General features: G+C 32.4%; 1 protein-coding gene across 7 annotated transcripts in view; it reads right to left on the reverse strand.

The window, feature by feature from the left end:
- Prkacb (protein kinase cAMP-activated catalytic subunit beta) overlaps positions 1 to 17,700 on the reverse strand; it is a 61,648-nt gene that overhangs the window by 31,900 nt on the left and 12,048 nt on the right. Inside the window, exons 1-3 of one of the 7 annotated variants that reach the window (XM_048815016.1) lie at positions 13,698 to 13,918; positions 4,013 to 4,036; positions 2,261 to 2,284 (exon numbers count right to left, since the gene is read on the reverse strand). The exons of 1 other annotated variant lie outside the window; for it this stretch is intronic. In XM_048815016.1, the coding sequence (XP_048670973.1) occupies positions 2,261 to 2,284; positions 4,013 to 4,036; positions 13,698 to 13,707 (58 nt within the window). In that variant the 5' untranslated portion in view covers positions 13,708 to 13,918. Of the gene's footprint in view, positions 1 to 2,260; positions 2,285 to 4,012; positions 4,037 to 13,104; positions 13,530 to 13,697; positions 13,919 to 17,700 lie in introns of those variants that run through there. 5 more of the 7 variants (XM_048815017.1, XM_048815018.1, XM_048815019.1 and 2 more) reach the window with 5 other exon arrangements.

Below are 17,700 nucleotides of genomic sequence, written 5' to 3' on the forward strand. Positions count from 1 at the left end.
TGGTACTCATCAATATTCTGACTTTTACTGTCAAGTAGCACTGTAGAAAGAAAACAATAGATCTCATAAAGGTTTCATGTAGAAAATTACTTAAAATGTGTATTAATCAAAGATATTAAATTTTGTGAATTTATTCAACATATAAGGCAATTCCTTTTTTAGAGTAAGGATGGCCATTAATTAAGTCATTAAATAATTCCATTAAAAAAAGTGTTCCTGAGAAATGTTTTTGTCTTATAAATATATATACAAATATGAAATCTCTAATATATATACTCTATTTAGAAGCAAAGATAAATATAATCAACTCTTTGTAAAAATAAAGATAAAAACATACACCTAATAAACAGAAGAAAACAAACATAAAAAGTAATATTTTTCACAATACACTGAATTATGAATAATCCTAAAACAAAAGCACATCAAGAACCACATGATTTACTGTAAATTTTATTATTTTTAGACATTGGTGGATTTAATTTCTAAATGCTTTTCTTTGGTTATTTTTAAAATTTCAATCCAAGGATACAAGATGTTATCAGTTAATAAAACAAGAGGTGAGAGCGACAGCTAGACTCAAACACTGTACTATATCACAATTAATCCAGAGTTCCTTTAAAAGCATATGTTTTGAGGTTCTCAATTTTTTAGTTTGCTTATGTTCTAATATATAAGCCTTATCTATAGTTAATCACTTAAACCACTGTGATAGCCTGAAACAGCCACAGTTTTTGGAGACATAGATAGAATATTGGTTCTAATATTTATGTGTGTTCATGGGTACCTACCAACAAAAGCATCTTACAGTAATTAATACTTCTCCTTAGGAAAAAGTACCTCAAAGATTTTTCTGAAAACATATTTTATTCTGTATTGGTTAATAATGGGGCAAACTAGGTATTACAAAAGTAAGAACACACCAAAAATTAACTCAATTCATTATTTTGCATTTACAATTATAATTGTTTTCCAAATAAATTAATTTTCTCTTCAGTTTGCATCATTGCATTCTGAAAGTGATAAGCTTGCAAAGGAACCTATATGTTCACCCAGGTGAATGTTCCTGTGCTTGTAAGAATATTCACCCATATTCATGAGGTGAAGGAAGAAGAAACAACTATTTATATGCATTTCCACAAGTCCAAAATCCACAACTTAATTCTTACTCTCCTTGCTTTTCGCAATATTTTTGTATGTTTACACACAGGTCATAGTTAAAAATCAGATTACAAAATTCATTCTATTTTTTTTTAAACTGGGTATTGGACCCAGGGGTGCTTTACAACTAAGCTTCATCCCCAGTCCTTTTTATTTCTATTTTGAGATAGGGTCTCACTAAGTTGCTGAGATTGTAAATTGACTGAATTTGAAATCCTCCTGCCTCAGGCTCCTGAGGCCTTGGGATTACAGTTGTTATTGAGCCTGGCTTACAAAGTTCATTTTAAACATTAAGAAAATTGACTAAAAATTCAAGTGTGGTACAACTTTATCTTTTATTCAGATAATTCTACAATGAATGTTTAATAACACTCAGCAAATTTATTAGCATTTTGCAACATTGTGTGAAATATGCTAGATAACTTCTTATCAAAACAAGAATATGTAGTGAGTTATAGTGTGCCATTATTTAACTCTTAAAAGAGGTTATCTTTTATATATGAAGAATTTATAAGTGTATTACTATGCAGATGACAACTACTCTAGATGTTGAAGACTCTGGTCTCTTAGTAATGTGATAAATTTTACTTCCCTCTTTATGGCCTTTTTATAGTAAAAGCACAACACTATTCAACTTTTATTCAACATATGTCAGAAAAATAGAAAGGAAACAAACTGAAAATAGAAAAAAAATATAATAAAAACTTCTTAAAGCAAACCCCAAATAAAATGTCAGCTATTTCACTCAAAATTTATAATAGTATATGGACTTTTTTTTTTAAAAAAAAAGAAAACATTCATTAGTTTGGATAATCTCACTAGGTAAGTGGTGTGTAATAATCTACCTTCTGCTACTTGGTACAACTTCCTCTGCTTCATGGTACTGTACTTATCATTTATAAAACATCATCACATAAAAAACTACAATATCTGCATAAATATATAAAATCCAACATTAAACAAAGCATTTCCTTCACTAACCAAAGTACTTTATTAACAATATGCTAAATAAAAATACTAAAAGAAGAGAATAAAAACTTTCAAACAACCAAATTAAAAGTTTTAAAGGTAACATTTGTTTTATTAAAAAGTAGTTGCCTACCAGATATTTCTGAAGAGGAAGAAGCTGTGTCCAGAAAACAAATTAAACAATGATTAAATTACACTCATAAAAATGACATATTAGCATTAAGTCAGTGATACACATTTTCCCAAAATAATATTTGCATAAATAAAATGTTAAGGTAGAAACTCAGTTAATTGCATGTTTTCAAGTAGGACATTTAAAAATTAAATGGTAAATAAAACTAACAACTATTGTTTTGTATCAGAGTCAATATCATACCAATTTTCCTTGAAAACAAATTTAACTCCTCATTGCAATAGAGCTAACAATATGAAGAAGCAAATATTAAAATACATATCCTGTAACTATTGTAAAACCATCTCTGGACTTCTGTTAATCAGTCAAACTCTACTACAGGAAAGAAATTTGTTATACCCTTTTGAAAGACACATCTTTCAAGGTATTCCACATGTTTTGTGCTGGTTTATTGAGCATCTGTTAGTACTGTCTGATACTGATGGAGACTCTGAATACTCCAAAGAATAAATATAACTTCCATTAAGGAGATGAGAAACTAAAGTGGGGAGACATAATAAAGCAATGTGGCAAGTACTAAAATGGAAGGCAATTACAAGACTGTTTGCAAGAAGAAATTCTTCCATAGTAACATAAGCATAACAGAGTACATAACATTCACATGCAAACTTGAAAAATAAAGGGTCCCTCTGGCAGATAAAGTTACAAAAGAAGACATTCTAGATGAGGTGATCTGTGTAAAACACATGGAGGAGAGCATGGCTTAACTAGGAAATGGCAACTGACTTGTGACAGATGGGGCATAGGTTATGAGTGCACAACAGCAGTGGGAGGTGAAGTGCCAGCAGGTGCCCAATCATGGACATACTTGTTTGTCATGGTGATGGTTTTCAGTGTGTGGGAAGGAAGGGGAGTAACCTGTTTGTTCACAGTTACTAGACTCATTTCTTCTGGGATATAGAAGGTATGAACACTTGCTAAGGGAAAGAGGAGCCAGATGGAGTAACGTAGGAATGATGGGGGAACAGCTCTGCCTAAATATTTTATTTTTGTAGTGCTGGGCATTGAACCCAGGGCCTCACACTTGAAAGCCCTCTTCCAATGAGCTACACCAGCCTAGGGTCTAAATATTTTAAACTTTTATTGCTAATGCAGGGAGTAAGGGAAAGGACCATTCCTCTAAAACTTCCTATTAGGAAAAGAGCAAGTACTATAAACTATTACTGTGTGTTTTTACTGGTATCTTTTTTTATAGTAAGTGTTTAAAAATTTATTACTAAACAGATTATAATACATGTGTCCCCTATTCTCTTTGCAATTAAATCATCATCTCCCTGCTTCATCTTATTAAAAGCACTATTCTATTTAAGAGTTATTTAGTATATGCCAGAAAGCAAAAACAGGATGGAAACTCAAGTAAGTTACCTATGAAAATACCAAATTCTATTAACAAATAACAGAAGAGGACAATCTCTTCCAAACCCTCTGGAAAGTGTAATCTAATAGAATATATTAGTGTGTCCTCTGCCACCCATCCTTCAAATATTAAACTCTTTAGAGTTCTCTACTTGGTATATTTCTGAGAATACTGTCTCCTCCCCACATGTACACAGTGTACTATAAATCATTTGACAAACAGAACTCATAAAAAAACTAAATATAAAATATTCTGATGGCCGCAAAGTACTTCATAAAAATGGAACTTATCAAATCAAAGTAATAGGATTATTCTGTAAAAAAGTGGTTTCCTACCAGATGCATCTGATGATTTGCGTGCTTGATCAAAAAGAATATAAATAAATTTAAGATTAAATAAATAACATATAAAATAACATACTCACAATACATTACCCATCCATATGTTTGCTGGTATATTACACGAAGAAATAAAATATAAAAATACTTGAGCACAGATATCAAAAATGTTTTATATAAGGATTACAAGAAATTCTTTGGAGAGATGTATATTAACCAACAAAAACACTACTCTGGAAACTTGTTAACAAATTATAACATTATGTCCATTAAATCTGAAGGATAATTGTATTCACTTTGCTGAGGGGTGCTTTGTTTGTTTCACCATATTCAACCATGATCATTCAAAGCAAATTCACTAAATCTTAAAAACCATAGTGGGTATAAAAGCAATTTTAATGCTGTAATTATATTTGTGCAGTGTATTGGATAGCACCATGCCTACTTTTGATTTCTAAGATATCAGTCTTTCTATAAAGATTAAAGTAAAGCATTTGGAAATTTAGTAAGAAATAAAAGTTGAGTATTTGTAAATTTAGTAAGAAATAAAAATTGTATTTCCTATGCTAATGTCTATTTCACTCTTTTGCTTTCCTATTAGCTGATTCTTTATCAAGCCTTGGTTACAAGTGAACAATATAACCGACTGACTCACTAAGCCTAAGCCATGGAAGCCCTTTGTTTATAGTTTTTATACGGAAAAATATAAAACCTTTATGAGACATATATTTGAATACACATTAAATATATCTGATTATAAATAAATCCTAGAAAACTATATTAACTTATTTGGTTAACATTTATAATAACAGATGAATACACTAAATCTGCAGTGTAGTCATTCACAACTTAGCATATGTATGTGCTTTCTCTCCCAACCTGCTCTCTTCCTGGGGATGCATCCATTTAGGCCATCTAAGATATATAAGGAACTTCCTGTAGGATTTTGTCATGAAAGTTTATACTTAGCCATAAAACTAATGACCCAGGCAATCTTTGAAATGCAGTTTCATTCCTTGTTTACTGAAATTTTTCTCATGGAAATATATCTACCACAATTATATGCTGAAGATTTTCCAGACAGTTCTGAATTCAAATATTCTTTTTTGTTGCCCAACAGTGTAGAAGTAGGATTGTACCTCTAGAGGATAGGGAATGCTCATTATCAACATAGTAACAAATGGCTCAATAAATTGTTAGGTTAATTTATATTCCCACATCTTTAAGGTTTCATATCCTTAACAAAACATGTTAATGTCAGACTTTTCAATATTTGCTAATCTAATGGGTATAATGACAAATCTTGTAACACTAAATAAATATCTCAGGAAAAATATATAATTTTTTCTGTAAAGGACTTGTTACTTTTTTATTAATTTATTCCTAGGTTCTTTAGGGTTTTGGTTGCTATCGTAAAAGGGAAATTTCTTTCTTTCTTTTTTTTTTTAATTACCTTTTCTGTTTGTTGCTGACGTAGAGAACACAAATGTGTTTACACACTGATCTTTTACCTGGCAGTCTTGTCAAGACTCTTATCAGTGCTAAAATCACACTGGAAGTTTCTCCTGAATTTTCTGTGTAGACAATCACACAGTATCTATGATAATGACAATTCTGCTCTCTCCATCTTTTTCTTGTCTTACTGTGCAGGATCTGACTAACAGTTAAATGATGTAGAAACAATGACAGTAGGCCTCTTTTTCCTATTTCTCACTTCAGAGAAAATTTTTTAAACTAAGTTGCTTTACCTGTACTGTGCTTGTAATACTTTACCAGACTCAATAAATGAATTAGAGAATACCTCTTTTTCAATTCTCTGGAAGAATGCACAATACTGAATTTTTTGTTCCCTTATTATTTCTTAGGACTTTACTATAGCACTGTCTGATCCTAATTTTGTTATGTTTTAAATAAAACTTTAACTGACTCAATTTTTTAAACAGGCATGGTTCTAATCAGTTCTTTTAAAAGCACTTTCCATGAATTAACCTTTGGCTCTTATGTACCTTTGTTTTCTATTCCACTGATCTTTGCTCAGTCTTTTATCAGGTCTTTTTATCAGTTTTTCTTCCTTTGATTAACCATCCTGTGCTTTTCCTAACTTGTTTACCTGAATTCTTACATCATGAAAGTCTCTCTTTTATGAAGTTATACATTTAAAAATTCATCTCTATACTCCATAGTTTTGGATTTAAATTTCTATTGAGTTAACATTTGACTCAAATTATTTGAATTTTTAAGTCTTCACATATGCAGTTGTATGCTTATTAGTTTAATTAGTTTTTGATTATTGAGTGCAGTTAATTGCCTTGTGGTCAGAGACTGTGACCTGTATTCAATTCTTTACAATTTGTTGAATATTTGGTTATATAATCAACTTTGTAAATACTCTCCAATTGCTTGGGTAAAAATTCTTTCTATATACATCTATATACCTGTAAATCTTATATTTTGTAATTTCTCCTTTTAAGTGGGTCTGTTTTATTTTATATATTTTGAGGCTTTATTACAGATGTATACAACATTTTTTCTTTTTATGTTATTAATTTTAAATGGTAGTCTGTCCACCTGTGACAATTCTACTATCTTACATTCTTCTAAGAGTCTAATACTGTGTATGAATATCATACGTAGTCAATGTATATGTGTGTTTGTTTTATTTCTGGACTGTGAACTTAAAGTTTAGTGGAGCTTTATCTGTGGAAAAACCTGAAGGGCTTGACTGAGGATTTATTCCAGTACAGGATTTTGTACTAGCTTCTGTATATATTACTAACCTAGAACTGTTTTGATGATGTATTTTTATTGGTGCTTCCTTGACCACACTATTAATACAGATTAAAACCTGAAACCCACTTGAGGGGAAGCAGATGATTATGAATACTCAGGAGAGACATTCCACATCTACATGTACACATTCCTCTCCTGCCTCCAGGAACCCAAGCTAAGAAATACAGGTTTCCCTTTTGCCCTGTGTTTGCAGAGGTTGTATTTTCTAATATGTAATTTCACTGAAGTTATGATCCTTGCAGGACACCGGCTTTATAAAGCAGTCAAAGAAATCCCAAATTGCATCATCCAAAGAACTTGTTTTTTATCTTTGTGAGATCATTTAAAATGAAAGTCCTTTGGTCAACAAGGGATGAAAATCTGACGGCAAAGTATGCTCCTCTTATAGCTGTGGGTTTTCATTTACCACTTCCTTTTTTGCACTGGGACTTCTTTAAATTCAGGAATTCATTTAAAGAGATGCTTGTTATAGCTTATTCAGCATGTTGAGGTGCTGTTGCATTTCAGTAATTTTTTTTCACTAGAAAGATCTTGTCTCCAATCTTGTATTTTTTTTCTTTATAGGACAAGTTTCGTGTTAAGCTGTAAGATGCAAAGAACTACATGTTTGTGGAATTCATTTAATATTCTTGAAAACCAAAAATTTCTCCAGGATATGCTTAAGTGCTGGGGTCTTTGGTAATTTTGTTGAAACACAATGAGTGTTTTTAATCTACAGCTTCAGTTTTTTTCTCTTTTAGGAAGTTTTCCTGCTTTGGGTGTACAGATAAGTTCAAGGCTGTGGGTTCATTCTCAGCACACACATACACACACAAAATGTTTTCTGAAGTCATTATGTTGTTTTGTTTTTGTTTTGGTACTAGGAATTGAATCCAGGGATGCTTTACCACTGAGCTACATCCCCAGCATTTTTTTTTTTTTTTAATGTTTTGAGGCAGGGTCTCACTCAGTTACTTAGGGTCTCACTGAATTGCTGAGGCTGGCTTCAACTAACTGTGTGATCCCCCTGCCTCAGTTTCCTGAGCTTCCAGGTAAAGTCCTTTTTGTTGTTGTTGTTGTTGTTGTTGTTGTTGCTTTTTTGGTACTTGGGATTGAAATCAGAGTTCTCAACCACTGAGCCATATCCCCACCCCTTTCTAAAATATTTTATTTAGAGACACGATCTCACTGGGTTGCTTAGGGCCTAAGTTGCTGAGGTTGGCTCTGAACTTGTGATCCTCCTGCCTTAGCCTTCCAAGTCACTGGTATTACAATGTGCCACCACACCTGGCTAAAGTCATGTTTTTTATTTCTGTGTTTTTTGTATTCTGAGAATAACAGAATAATTCACATCTGTTTTATGAGAATGTTATTCATTTCGTAGAATGTCCTATGTTTATCTAATACACTTTTCAACTCATAATTTTTATTTTGTCCATTTCCCCTATATTCTGGAATGCTGATCAGGATAGTTCTTTACATAATTAATTTACTTTCCTACAGTGACTATTGTGCTCTTTATTGTCTTTACTGCAGATTTACATTCCATTTATGGCAGGTTTACTGGCACCACAGTAAGCCTTTCACATTATTATGCTTCTTTTCCATTCCTGCCTGATTCTCAGCTCTTCTCATCCTGGTCTTGTTTTATCCTTTCTATCATGTGTTAATTTACAGATTCCATGTTTGCTTGATATCCAGATGCTCTCTGTAATTTTGTATGTTTAGACCCTTCCATACAAACATTTTTAAAACAATAAGTTTATTCCCTTCCTTTTGTAGGCTGTGATTTTTATCATTTAATGGGCTACAATTCTTTTTTAGGCTCCATATAGTTGCTTTTCTCATTTTTTCTTTCATGAAGAATGATAAGTTTTGCAAATCTTGAGTAGTTTTGCAAACCTTTATAAATGTTCCCAAATAAGGTAGTTGAGGGCTGGGAATGTAGCTCAGTGTAGAGTGCTTACTTAGCATGCATGAGGCCTAGGATTCTATCCCCAGTACTATAAAAAAATCTTCAACCAAATAAAGTACCTATTTTTCTTTGGATGCTTTCACTTCCTATTTAGGTACTTTTAGAATCAATTCATCCAATCTTTCAGTTTATACATATTTATATTATCAGCTGAATAATCCAGTGAACTTCAGCACTGTGAAGGTAGCAGAACTATAGGGTTTCTTTGCTGGTGGTGATACACATCATATCAGGGTGGAGCCCTGTCATAGCTGGAAAAAGTGAGATCATGTTTTCAACTTGAAATAACCTAATAAATTCTTGATTGTCCCAATATAACTATTTAAGAGTGAAAGCAATTAGCAGTGTTGGGTCTTTTACTCACTTTTTCCACAGTCTTTTTTTTTTTTAAAGCTTCATCTCTCTGAATTAGTGAGAGTAAAACAGTTATTTCTTTCTTTTCCATGAGGGCAAGCTACTCAAAGTAAAACTGTTAGTTAGACTTTAGTAGTTGATCATCCATGTGATCCTTACATTTCTGGGCAAATCCACCGCCTGCTCCCTGCCCCACAAACTTTAATTCCAGGATGTGGTTTTCCCAGTTTTGTGATTTTATATTTTCAGTCAATATCTACACGGCAGAATTAACTGCTTGTGCTCAAGTCTGGAACATTCCTGGGATTCATAGCAGATTAATGCCTTTTTCATAGATTTACCTCAATTATAGCTGGGCCAGAGTTCTCACCTAGGATATTTTTATAGGATACCATGTGATGTTTTGATACATGGATACATTGTAGAATGTTCAAATCAGGCTAAGCAAATCTATCTCCTCAAACTTTTACTATTTTTTTTTTGCAGTGAGAACATTCAAAATTCCTTCCTCTTGCTTTTTTAAAAAAGTATTTAATACATTATCATTTTCTATAGATACCCTATTGTGCAACAGAACACAGCACTTATTTTTCCTAACTGGAATTTAGTACTGACCACCCTTTCTCTACCTCTTCCTCCCTGCTATTCCTCACCTAAGGTTTTGATATAGTGATGCTAGTTATGTTGATAAGCCAGGAACACACATGGACTCTGAATCTGTCAGATGACTAAGCTCAATCTTGTACAAGCAGCAGAGAAACCTGTTCTACAGTGTGAAGATAATAAAGCAGATACAAGGAGAAAATAAAGAAGTCATGTGATCTCTGAGAGAAAAACCGAGAAAGGTGCTGCTGTGATTCCAGGCAGCTTTCCAAATCCCAACTGGTAAAGCTCAACTCTACTTTATGCCTTTGAGCTGCATGAGATAACTCTGCAGTCTCATAACATCTGCATTTTTGTCTGTTTTAGTCTAGTCGAGTAACTGATAAATTCTTCTAGTCAAAATGGCCTTAAGACAATTAAACTGATTTTTAAAGGGTTTTGTAAATTTCTTGGCAACACTTGTTTCCTTAGTAGGAGCAAAAGATTCACAAAAAAGGAGTATTAGTGAGAAAAAAAAATAATTTTTAGCTCTTTTTAGACTTACAACTCATATTTTAAGTACTAGAAAGATAAAAGTTCTGATTGGTACTATTTATTTTATTAATCATTTTATCTGACTTCATGCTACAACGATGATGCCGGAATGATAAGTAAACATTATGATTACTGTATTTTCTGAATCAAAACACACAACTGATAGTTTTCAATGATAACATGAGAAGTATTCTTATTTATAAAAAGTGACTACTATTTAGTCATTCATTTATTCTACAGTATTTATGGGATCCTTATTATGTAGGAAATACCAGGGTTGCCACTGAAAACACACATAAACAAGGCACTAGCCTTGACTAAAGGAGTTCAAAATTTAGAGCTCAGACACCAAATTGTAAATTTATAATTCAATATAATATAATAATTTTTATAGTTTAAAGCTACTTTGAGAGTATAGGGAAATCTCCTAATTCTACATGATCAATAATGGAAGCACTGCAAAGCATAGTGATTCTCAGAATTTTTATGATAAAGAATATAATATAAACATGTAAAAGTAGCAAGGATTTACATATAGTAATGTATGGCTAGGTTAAAATTTATGAAACAGATGCAAATAAAGTAACTGGAAAATTTTCAATTTGGGTTAAGAAATGGCACATCAGCAATTTAAAATTTGTAGTGTGAAAAATGATCTGGAGGGATATAAACTGGAAGCTGGAAGAAGAGTGAGACAGTTATTGCAATAGGGTTGAGAAGAGATATAGAATGTCTGATCTAGAAACATTTTCATTGTCAGGTAGACTGGAGAAAAATGGAATGATTTCTGATATACAATCAATAGAACTAATAACTAAGTGCGTGTCTGGGAGTAAGAAACAAGGTTTCTGTTTTTACTTCTTTCATGGACAATGAGATCATTAACAGAAATTAAAATCAATGATAAAGCAACAAATTTTGGGATGGGAGACAAAATTCACTTTTGAACTGAATGTTCAGGTAATGATTGAAGATGTAGCCATGGATGAGATCATTCAGAGAGAACGTAGCATTATAAGAAAGCCAAAGCTAGATTCCCAGAGAAAACTAACCTTTAATTATCAGGAAAAAAGAAAAAAAAGAATAGCTTTATAACTAGAAAAAATACCACATACACATAAACACCAGAGGCATAGTTGTAGACTTGGAAAAAAAGGTCTAGCATTTGCTTATTTCTACAAATAAAACCACACCTCACTTGTAATTTTCCATATTTTGAAGTGGCTAGGGCATTTAACCACTTGCAACAGAAGTAAAATTAGTTGAAACTGAATTTAATCTTGAAAAAATTGAATGTCAATTTCTTATCATCACCATTATTGTGGTAGAAAAAGACTATAAGGAAAGGCCATGATAGAAAATACTGTCTCTAATCCATAGCTTTAAAATGAAGCAATAGAGAAGCAGCAACAATTTTCTTCAGCCAAAAACAACACATCATATTATAAAACCTCCATAACTCATAGTGGTTACCTAAAGATTCTAGGTTATATGCCCAACTTTCAAAGAAAAAACACACATTGTACTGATTCAAAGACAAGTAGCATGACCAGGTATCCTCGTTTTCATATTATAGAAATTATGCTCACATGTTGATTTTATAATATTAGTCCAGACTTAAAACACTAGATTAGAAGGTCTGTATTGAAAACTGAAAAATAATAACGTGGGCAATTCTTAATATTGTACATGTAAAAAATGTGCTTTTAGCATATGCTATCACTCTGTAAACAAATATATAATAGCAGTGAAGTGGTTTATGTTGTATTGCAGCAGGATAAAGAATGCATTGGTGATAATGAGGTGATCTCCAAGAAAAGGTTCCTTGACTTTGAATTTTATCATTTTACAACAAAACCCCAAATCTCCTAGGTCAAAATTCCAATTCCAAATCTTTTCAATACAAATTTTAGAACCATTATGTTATCAGAGAAATCATATATTACTTCTAAAAATGATATCTGAATCAGAGGTTAACTTCTAAACATCTTCATTTTTAGTTAAGTGAAAAGATGCTAATGAATTATGCTCTGAGCAAACATTTCTCACTCTAACAACAGGATATCTATTTTTAGCAGCAGGTTTGGCTTGAAAGGAACAGCTTTTGCCCTAAGATAAGCTGCAGTATATACTGTAGTATATTTTCTCCAAAAGAAAAAAGAAAAGACTTTTGGACACATTTTAAAAAATAAATCATATTATGATAAGAAAAGAAGACTAATCATCACAAATGTACTTATTTCAATAAATTATTTCCCAAATGAAGTATTTCTTAAAAATTGTAACAAAGCCTCCAAAACCAAAATGCATCTATTTCATTATTAAATCCCAATTTCTCCATGAATTGTAGTTAAAAGCAATCCAAGAAAAAAGAAAAATCAACAACATTTTGACAGCATTTTATTTTCAAGATGAGTATTTTTTTTAAAAAATAGTCAAAAAATAAGCTAACAAAAATGAGTATTAGGATGACAAAGCTAATCAAAGGAAAGTTAAACTATCTTGAGGATCAGATACTAAAAACAAATTCTCATTATGGGTAATCTTCTATTATTCAATGTATAACAATTAATATGCCTAATGAATACAGTAAAGCAAACCATAAAGAAAACTGAAACTGATTATTAATAGACTACTAATAGTGGTATTAATTTTTCACAGTTCTCAGTGGCTTTTAAAAGCAGTATACTATAATGCCTAATTGCAAAAGCATCAACACAAAATGTAATAATTCATTGCAGTCCTGACTTTATAACTGTCTCTTTAAAAAATATTTTTCTTCTTAGAGTTAATTTTAAGATATATATATATACACATACATATATAACTGAAGAGTCTCAGAGAGCATACTTACCACTCATGATGAAAATCAACCCTTCCAAAACATATTGCTCAAAACAACAATCCAACAGCAAAGGGAGTTATGCTAATCTCTAGAGGTAGAAGAACCGATGGTGTAAACACATACACTGGAACATGCAGCACACAGAAAATGAGAAGAGCTTTCTTTTGTTTTAAAAAGAAAAACCCCTAGAAGCAAAGCATAACTGCCCAGCATGAGATAACACCAGTAAACGTCAGATTAATGCCAACAATGTGTATAACTAGATTTAATTTCTTTCAAGCTAGTTATCCTAGCCTCCTTCATATACCTCCAGAACAACTCAAAATGGCAGGGAGAAAATGTTCGAGCCAGGATGTATAAGATGTTCTCAATTATATCAGCATGAGTTGTTACCACGGCAACATTAGACCAGAATTATCGGTTCACTTGTAACCAAGGAGTAGCATTTCTAAAGCTTTAATCAACCACAACAAATAAAATACCTTTTTCTTTTAGAGCTACATGATTTTAAAATTACCATATTCTTTACATTTAAGCACTGATCTACCCTTTTTACATCTTCCAAAGATATAGAAAAATCGCTGTTTTCTTCAAATACTCACACAATCCCATGTTGAATCTGGCAAGGAACAAACAGCAGAATGATTGCACCTAAACGTCTTTCAATTACACCAGCTCTTACTGCTAGCTGTGGACCTCACTGATATTAAAATGCTGTGTGCTGTTGCTAGTGACTATTGGCGATGAATCTTATTGCCCAGATCGCTGATAGCTTTCATTTTTCATGAGCCAGAAAGCTATACTGCAGCACAAATGTTAACCATTTAAACATTCTGTATTATGGCAGAGACAAAATATAATGCAATATATACATATATTTACACATATACATGCATTTATAAAGGAGGAATAATTTATTTATAAACTTCCATTAAATTCAGCATTGCAAACAGAATCAGATGCCATCCATATGCTACTCAAAAAAAGACAATATAGAAAAAAGTTACTGGCAGTTATTGTTTAAGTATAAAATACCTCACATCAAACAAGAATAAGATGACAGGTTGTACATCAAGATGGGCAGACTGGATGGCATCGTGAAAGGTTGTTCTAATCCCAGATACCCCAAGTTTTTACAAAAATGGTACAAAGACCTAGAGAATGGTGCGTTGTCAGGTAGAACTTGAGAAACCAAATTTACCAAATTTAAAAGTTGCCAGGTCAAATGAACCAGATAGACATTTCTCAAAAGAAAAACTTTGTTTGGCCAATAAATATATGAAAAAATGTTCAACATTTTTAGTAATCAGGGACAAGCAAATCAATACTACACTGATTTCACCCACTCTAGTTACAATGGCATCCATACAAGAATACAGTAATAATAAAATCTCATAAGGATGTAGGGAAAAAGGAATGATTGTGCTTATTGGCTGTTGTTAGGACTGTAAATTAGTCCAACCACTTTGGAATGGGTATGAAGGTTCTTCAAAAGACTAAGAATGGAGCCACCATATAATCCGGCTATCCTACTCCATGGCATTTTTCAAAAGAATTAAAGTCAGTACACTATAGCGAGTTTATAGCAGTGAATTTACAATAGCCAGTTAAGGAACAGCCTAGATGCCTGTCAACAGATGAATGGATAAAGAAAATATGGTATATATGCACAATAGTGTTTTACTCAGCCATAAATAAGAACAAAATCATGACATTTGCAGGAAAATGGATGGAACAGGAGAGCATGATGTTGAGCAAAATAATTCAAATTCAGAAAGTCAAGGGTCTTATGTTTTCTCTCATATGTGGAAGCTAGAGAGAAGAAAAAATATATGTGTGTGTGTGTGTGTGTGTGTGTGTATATATCAATTATGGGAATTATGTGTATGTAGGAATATGTAACAATGAATCCAAACTATTATGTTGATCAAAATGTATTCATTAAAAAAAAATGCTGCCTGGTAAGGCAAGACTTCTGAAATTCTGGAGATAGTACTTTAGAAAATCTCCCCCTAGAAATGAACTGTCAAGCTAGACAAAATTGTCAAAAACAATGGTTTTATTGTTTTGATAATCAAGCAAACTGAAAGCATTTCATTAAATAATACTGAACTTTGCATGAGAATACTGGGAGTTTGTGATGTTCTTGTCCATAGCTACTCATATTTCTTCACAGCTCAGTCAGTACAATGCTTCTATCAGAGTAGAGCTGGTCATGAAAACTAGTATTTTCACTACCAGAGAAGTTATGAGATTTGGACTTAAGACTCAAACTCTACATTAGTAATACTGTGAATTAAAAAAAAAAAACTGTAAAGAATTAATGGGAGAAATGCCCAGATTCACTATTCTAAGGTTATGGGCTTGCAAGAAGTAAACAGCAGACTGGTAGACTAGCAATTTAACAAGGAAAATGGAAATGAGAGAGGGTGGAACTATTCACATGTCACTTGCTGATTAAGAAGCTGTGACATGAACAAGGGAGACCCAAGAGGGCCCATTGGAAAGCTAAAGCTGATACACACCTAAAAATTGCCTGAACATTAAATATGCTCCCAATCCATACACAGTTCCATGAGTACAGACTAGCTGAAAGTGTTTGAACACAACCTCTGATTGAACATTATACAACTAAATTCTGGAGACACAAGAAACCCTTAGGAAGCCAGGTTAAAAAAAAATAAAACTCTAAAGTGGAGGAAAAAAGACTAAAAATAGAACAGAGAAATCAGCAGTCACACATCTGGGGCATACAGATTCCATAGATTAAGACCAAGATGTTATTAAAATGAAATAAAAGATATATAAAAGTAACCCACAGAGAAGAAAAAAATAATCAGAATTCAAAGATGGTACAAACACATTTTTTTTTAACAAAAACTATGTGATCCCTAATGAGGAGAAAAAGCAGTCAAGAGAAAATGCTCCTGGATGAACTCAGATGTAGAATTTAGCAAAGATTTCAAAATATCTATTATAAATAGGGCCAAATAATTAAAAGGATATTATGTTTAAAGAATTAAAGGAAAATACAATGGCAATTATACAATCTATAAAGAGAAACTATTAAAAAACATGACTTGAAAAGTCAATAATGAAAAATTTAAAACTTATTATAAGCCCCCAGTAGCAGATTTGAGAAAGCAAAATGATCAAAGCAGTGCATTTGAGGATAGATCAACAGAAATAATCCAATATGAAGGACACAAAGAAAAAGGGAGAAAAAGGAACAGAATCTGAGAAATTTCTGGAATATCAAGGATATCAACATACATATAATAGGAATTAGGAGAGGAGGGGACAAAGGGTAAAGAAAAAAAAAAAACTTGAAGAATATAATGATTAAAAATGTCCCAATTTGAGAGAAAACAATATCCTACAGAACCAAGCTGTTTAACCAATGCCAACTAGGACAAATACAAAGAGATCCATATCTAGACACATATCTAGACATATCTAGACATATCATATCCAAGTTGTTGAAAGATCAAGGCAAGGAAAAAGTCTGAAAAGCAGCAAAAGCAAAATCATGTATAGGGGGAAAGTAATATCATTAATGATGACTTCTTGCTAGAAATAAAGAGACGGGAAGGCAACAAAATGACATGCTCAAAGTGCTAAAAGAAAAAAGAAACAAAAGTGTCCACCAGCAATTCTCTAGCCAGGAAAACTATCCTCTAAAACAAAATGGGAATAGAACACTCACAGAGAAATAACAACTAAGATAATGCTGAAAGCAGAAACAAATAATTCATTAATAATATTTCTCTTACTATTATTAGGAAATTTCATTGTTGTACAAACATAGAATAGTTACACAAACTTAGATAATGTAGACTACTATACACTTAGGCTATATGGCCTAGCCTATTACTCTGCCAGATTGCTCTTGTCAGATTTGCTCTGGCAAGTAATTTTCCTCTACAATGAGCTTATATAGAGTTTCTAAAAATTCTTCAGCTGCCATCACATCAGAACTTAGATTCACCATTCATTTTCACATGTAATGAATAATGATTCAGGAATCCTTTAAACTACCCAAAGCTAGCAGTAAATTCAACATCATAGTTAAGTGCAGTCTTTTCTTTCAAGCTTGCATATAATCATTTTGCTTTGGTCATGATCATTATGGTGCTAAGAGGGATACCTTCTGTGCTATTGAGGGCTTTAGAAGTTTCTCCATAATTAATACAGGTTTTTGTTAAATTTTTGTTAGTTTCATTTACTTCAATGAAGCAGATCCTTTAACACTTTGCACTTTGTTCTTGCTCTTCAAGCTCACAGCTATGGTGGGATGGGACTAGTGAGCAATAACCATCACTGATTTTCAACTTACATATAGTCCCTAATAATTTTACATTTCCAGGTCAGGGCTTGGTCCCTTAGTGGCAAAATTAGCAATGGATTTCATGCTTAGGGGCCATGATGAACAAAATAACATGAAATTAAATCAAGCACACAAAAAAATTATGCAATCAACGGATGCAGTAAGGGGAGTGCATGGTGTACATGAGTAATCCCAGCTACTGGGAGGCTGAAGTGGGAGGATCACAAGTCTAAGGTCAGCCTGGGCAAACTAACAAGGCCCTGACTCAAAAAAAAAAA

The sequence above is a fragment of the Marmota marmota genome, unplaced genomic scaffold (assembly GCF_001458135.2).
Source record: "Marmota marmota marmota unplaced genomic scaffold, marMar, whole genome shotgun sequence".
NCBI lineage: Eukaryota > Metazoa > Chordata > Mammalia > Rodentia > Sciuridae > Marmota > Marmota marmota.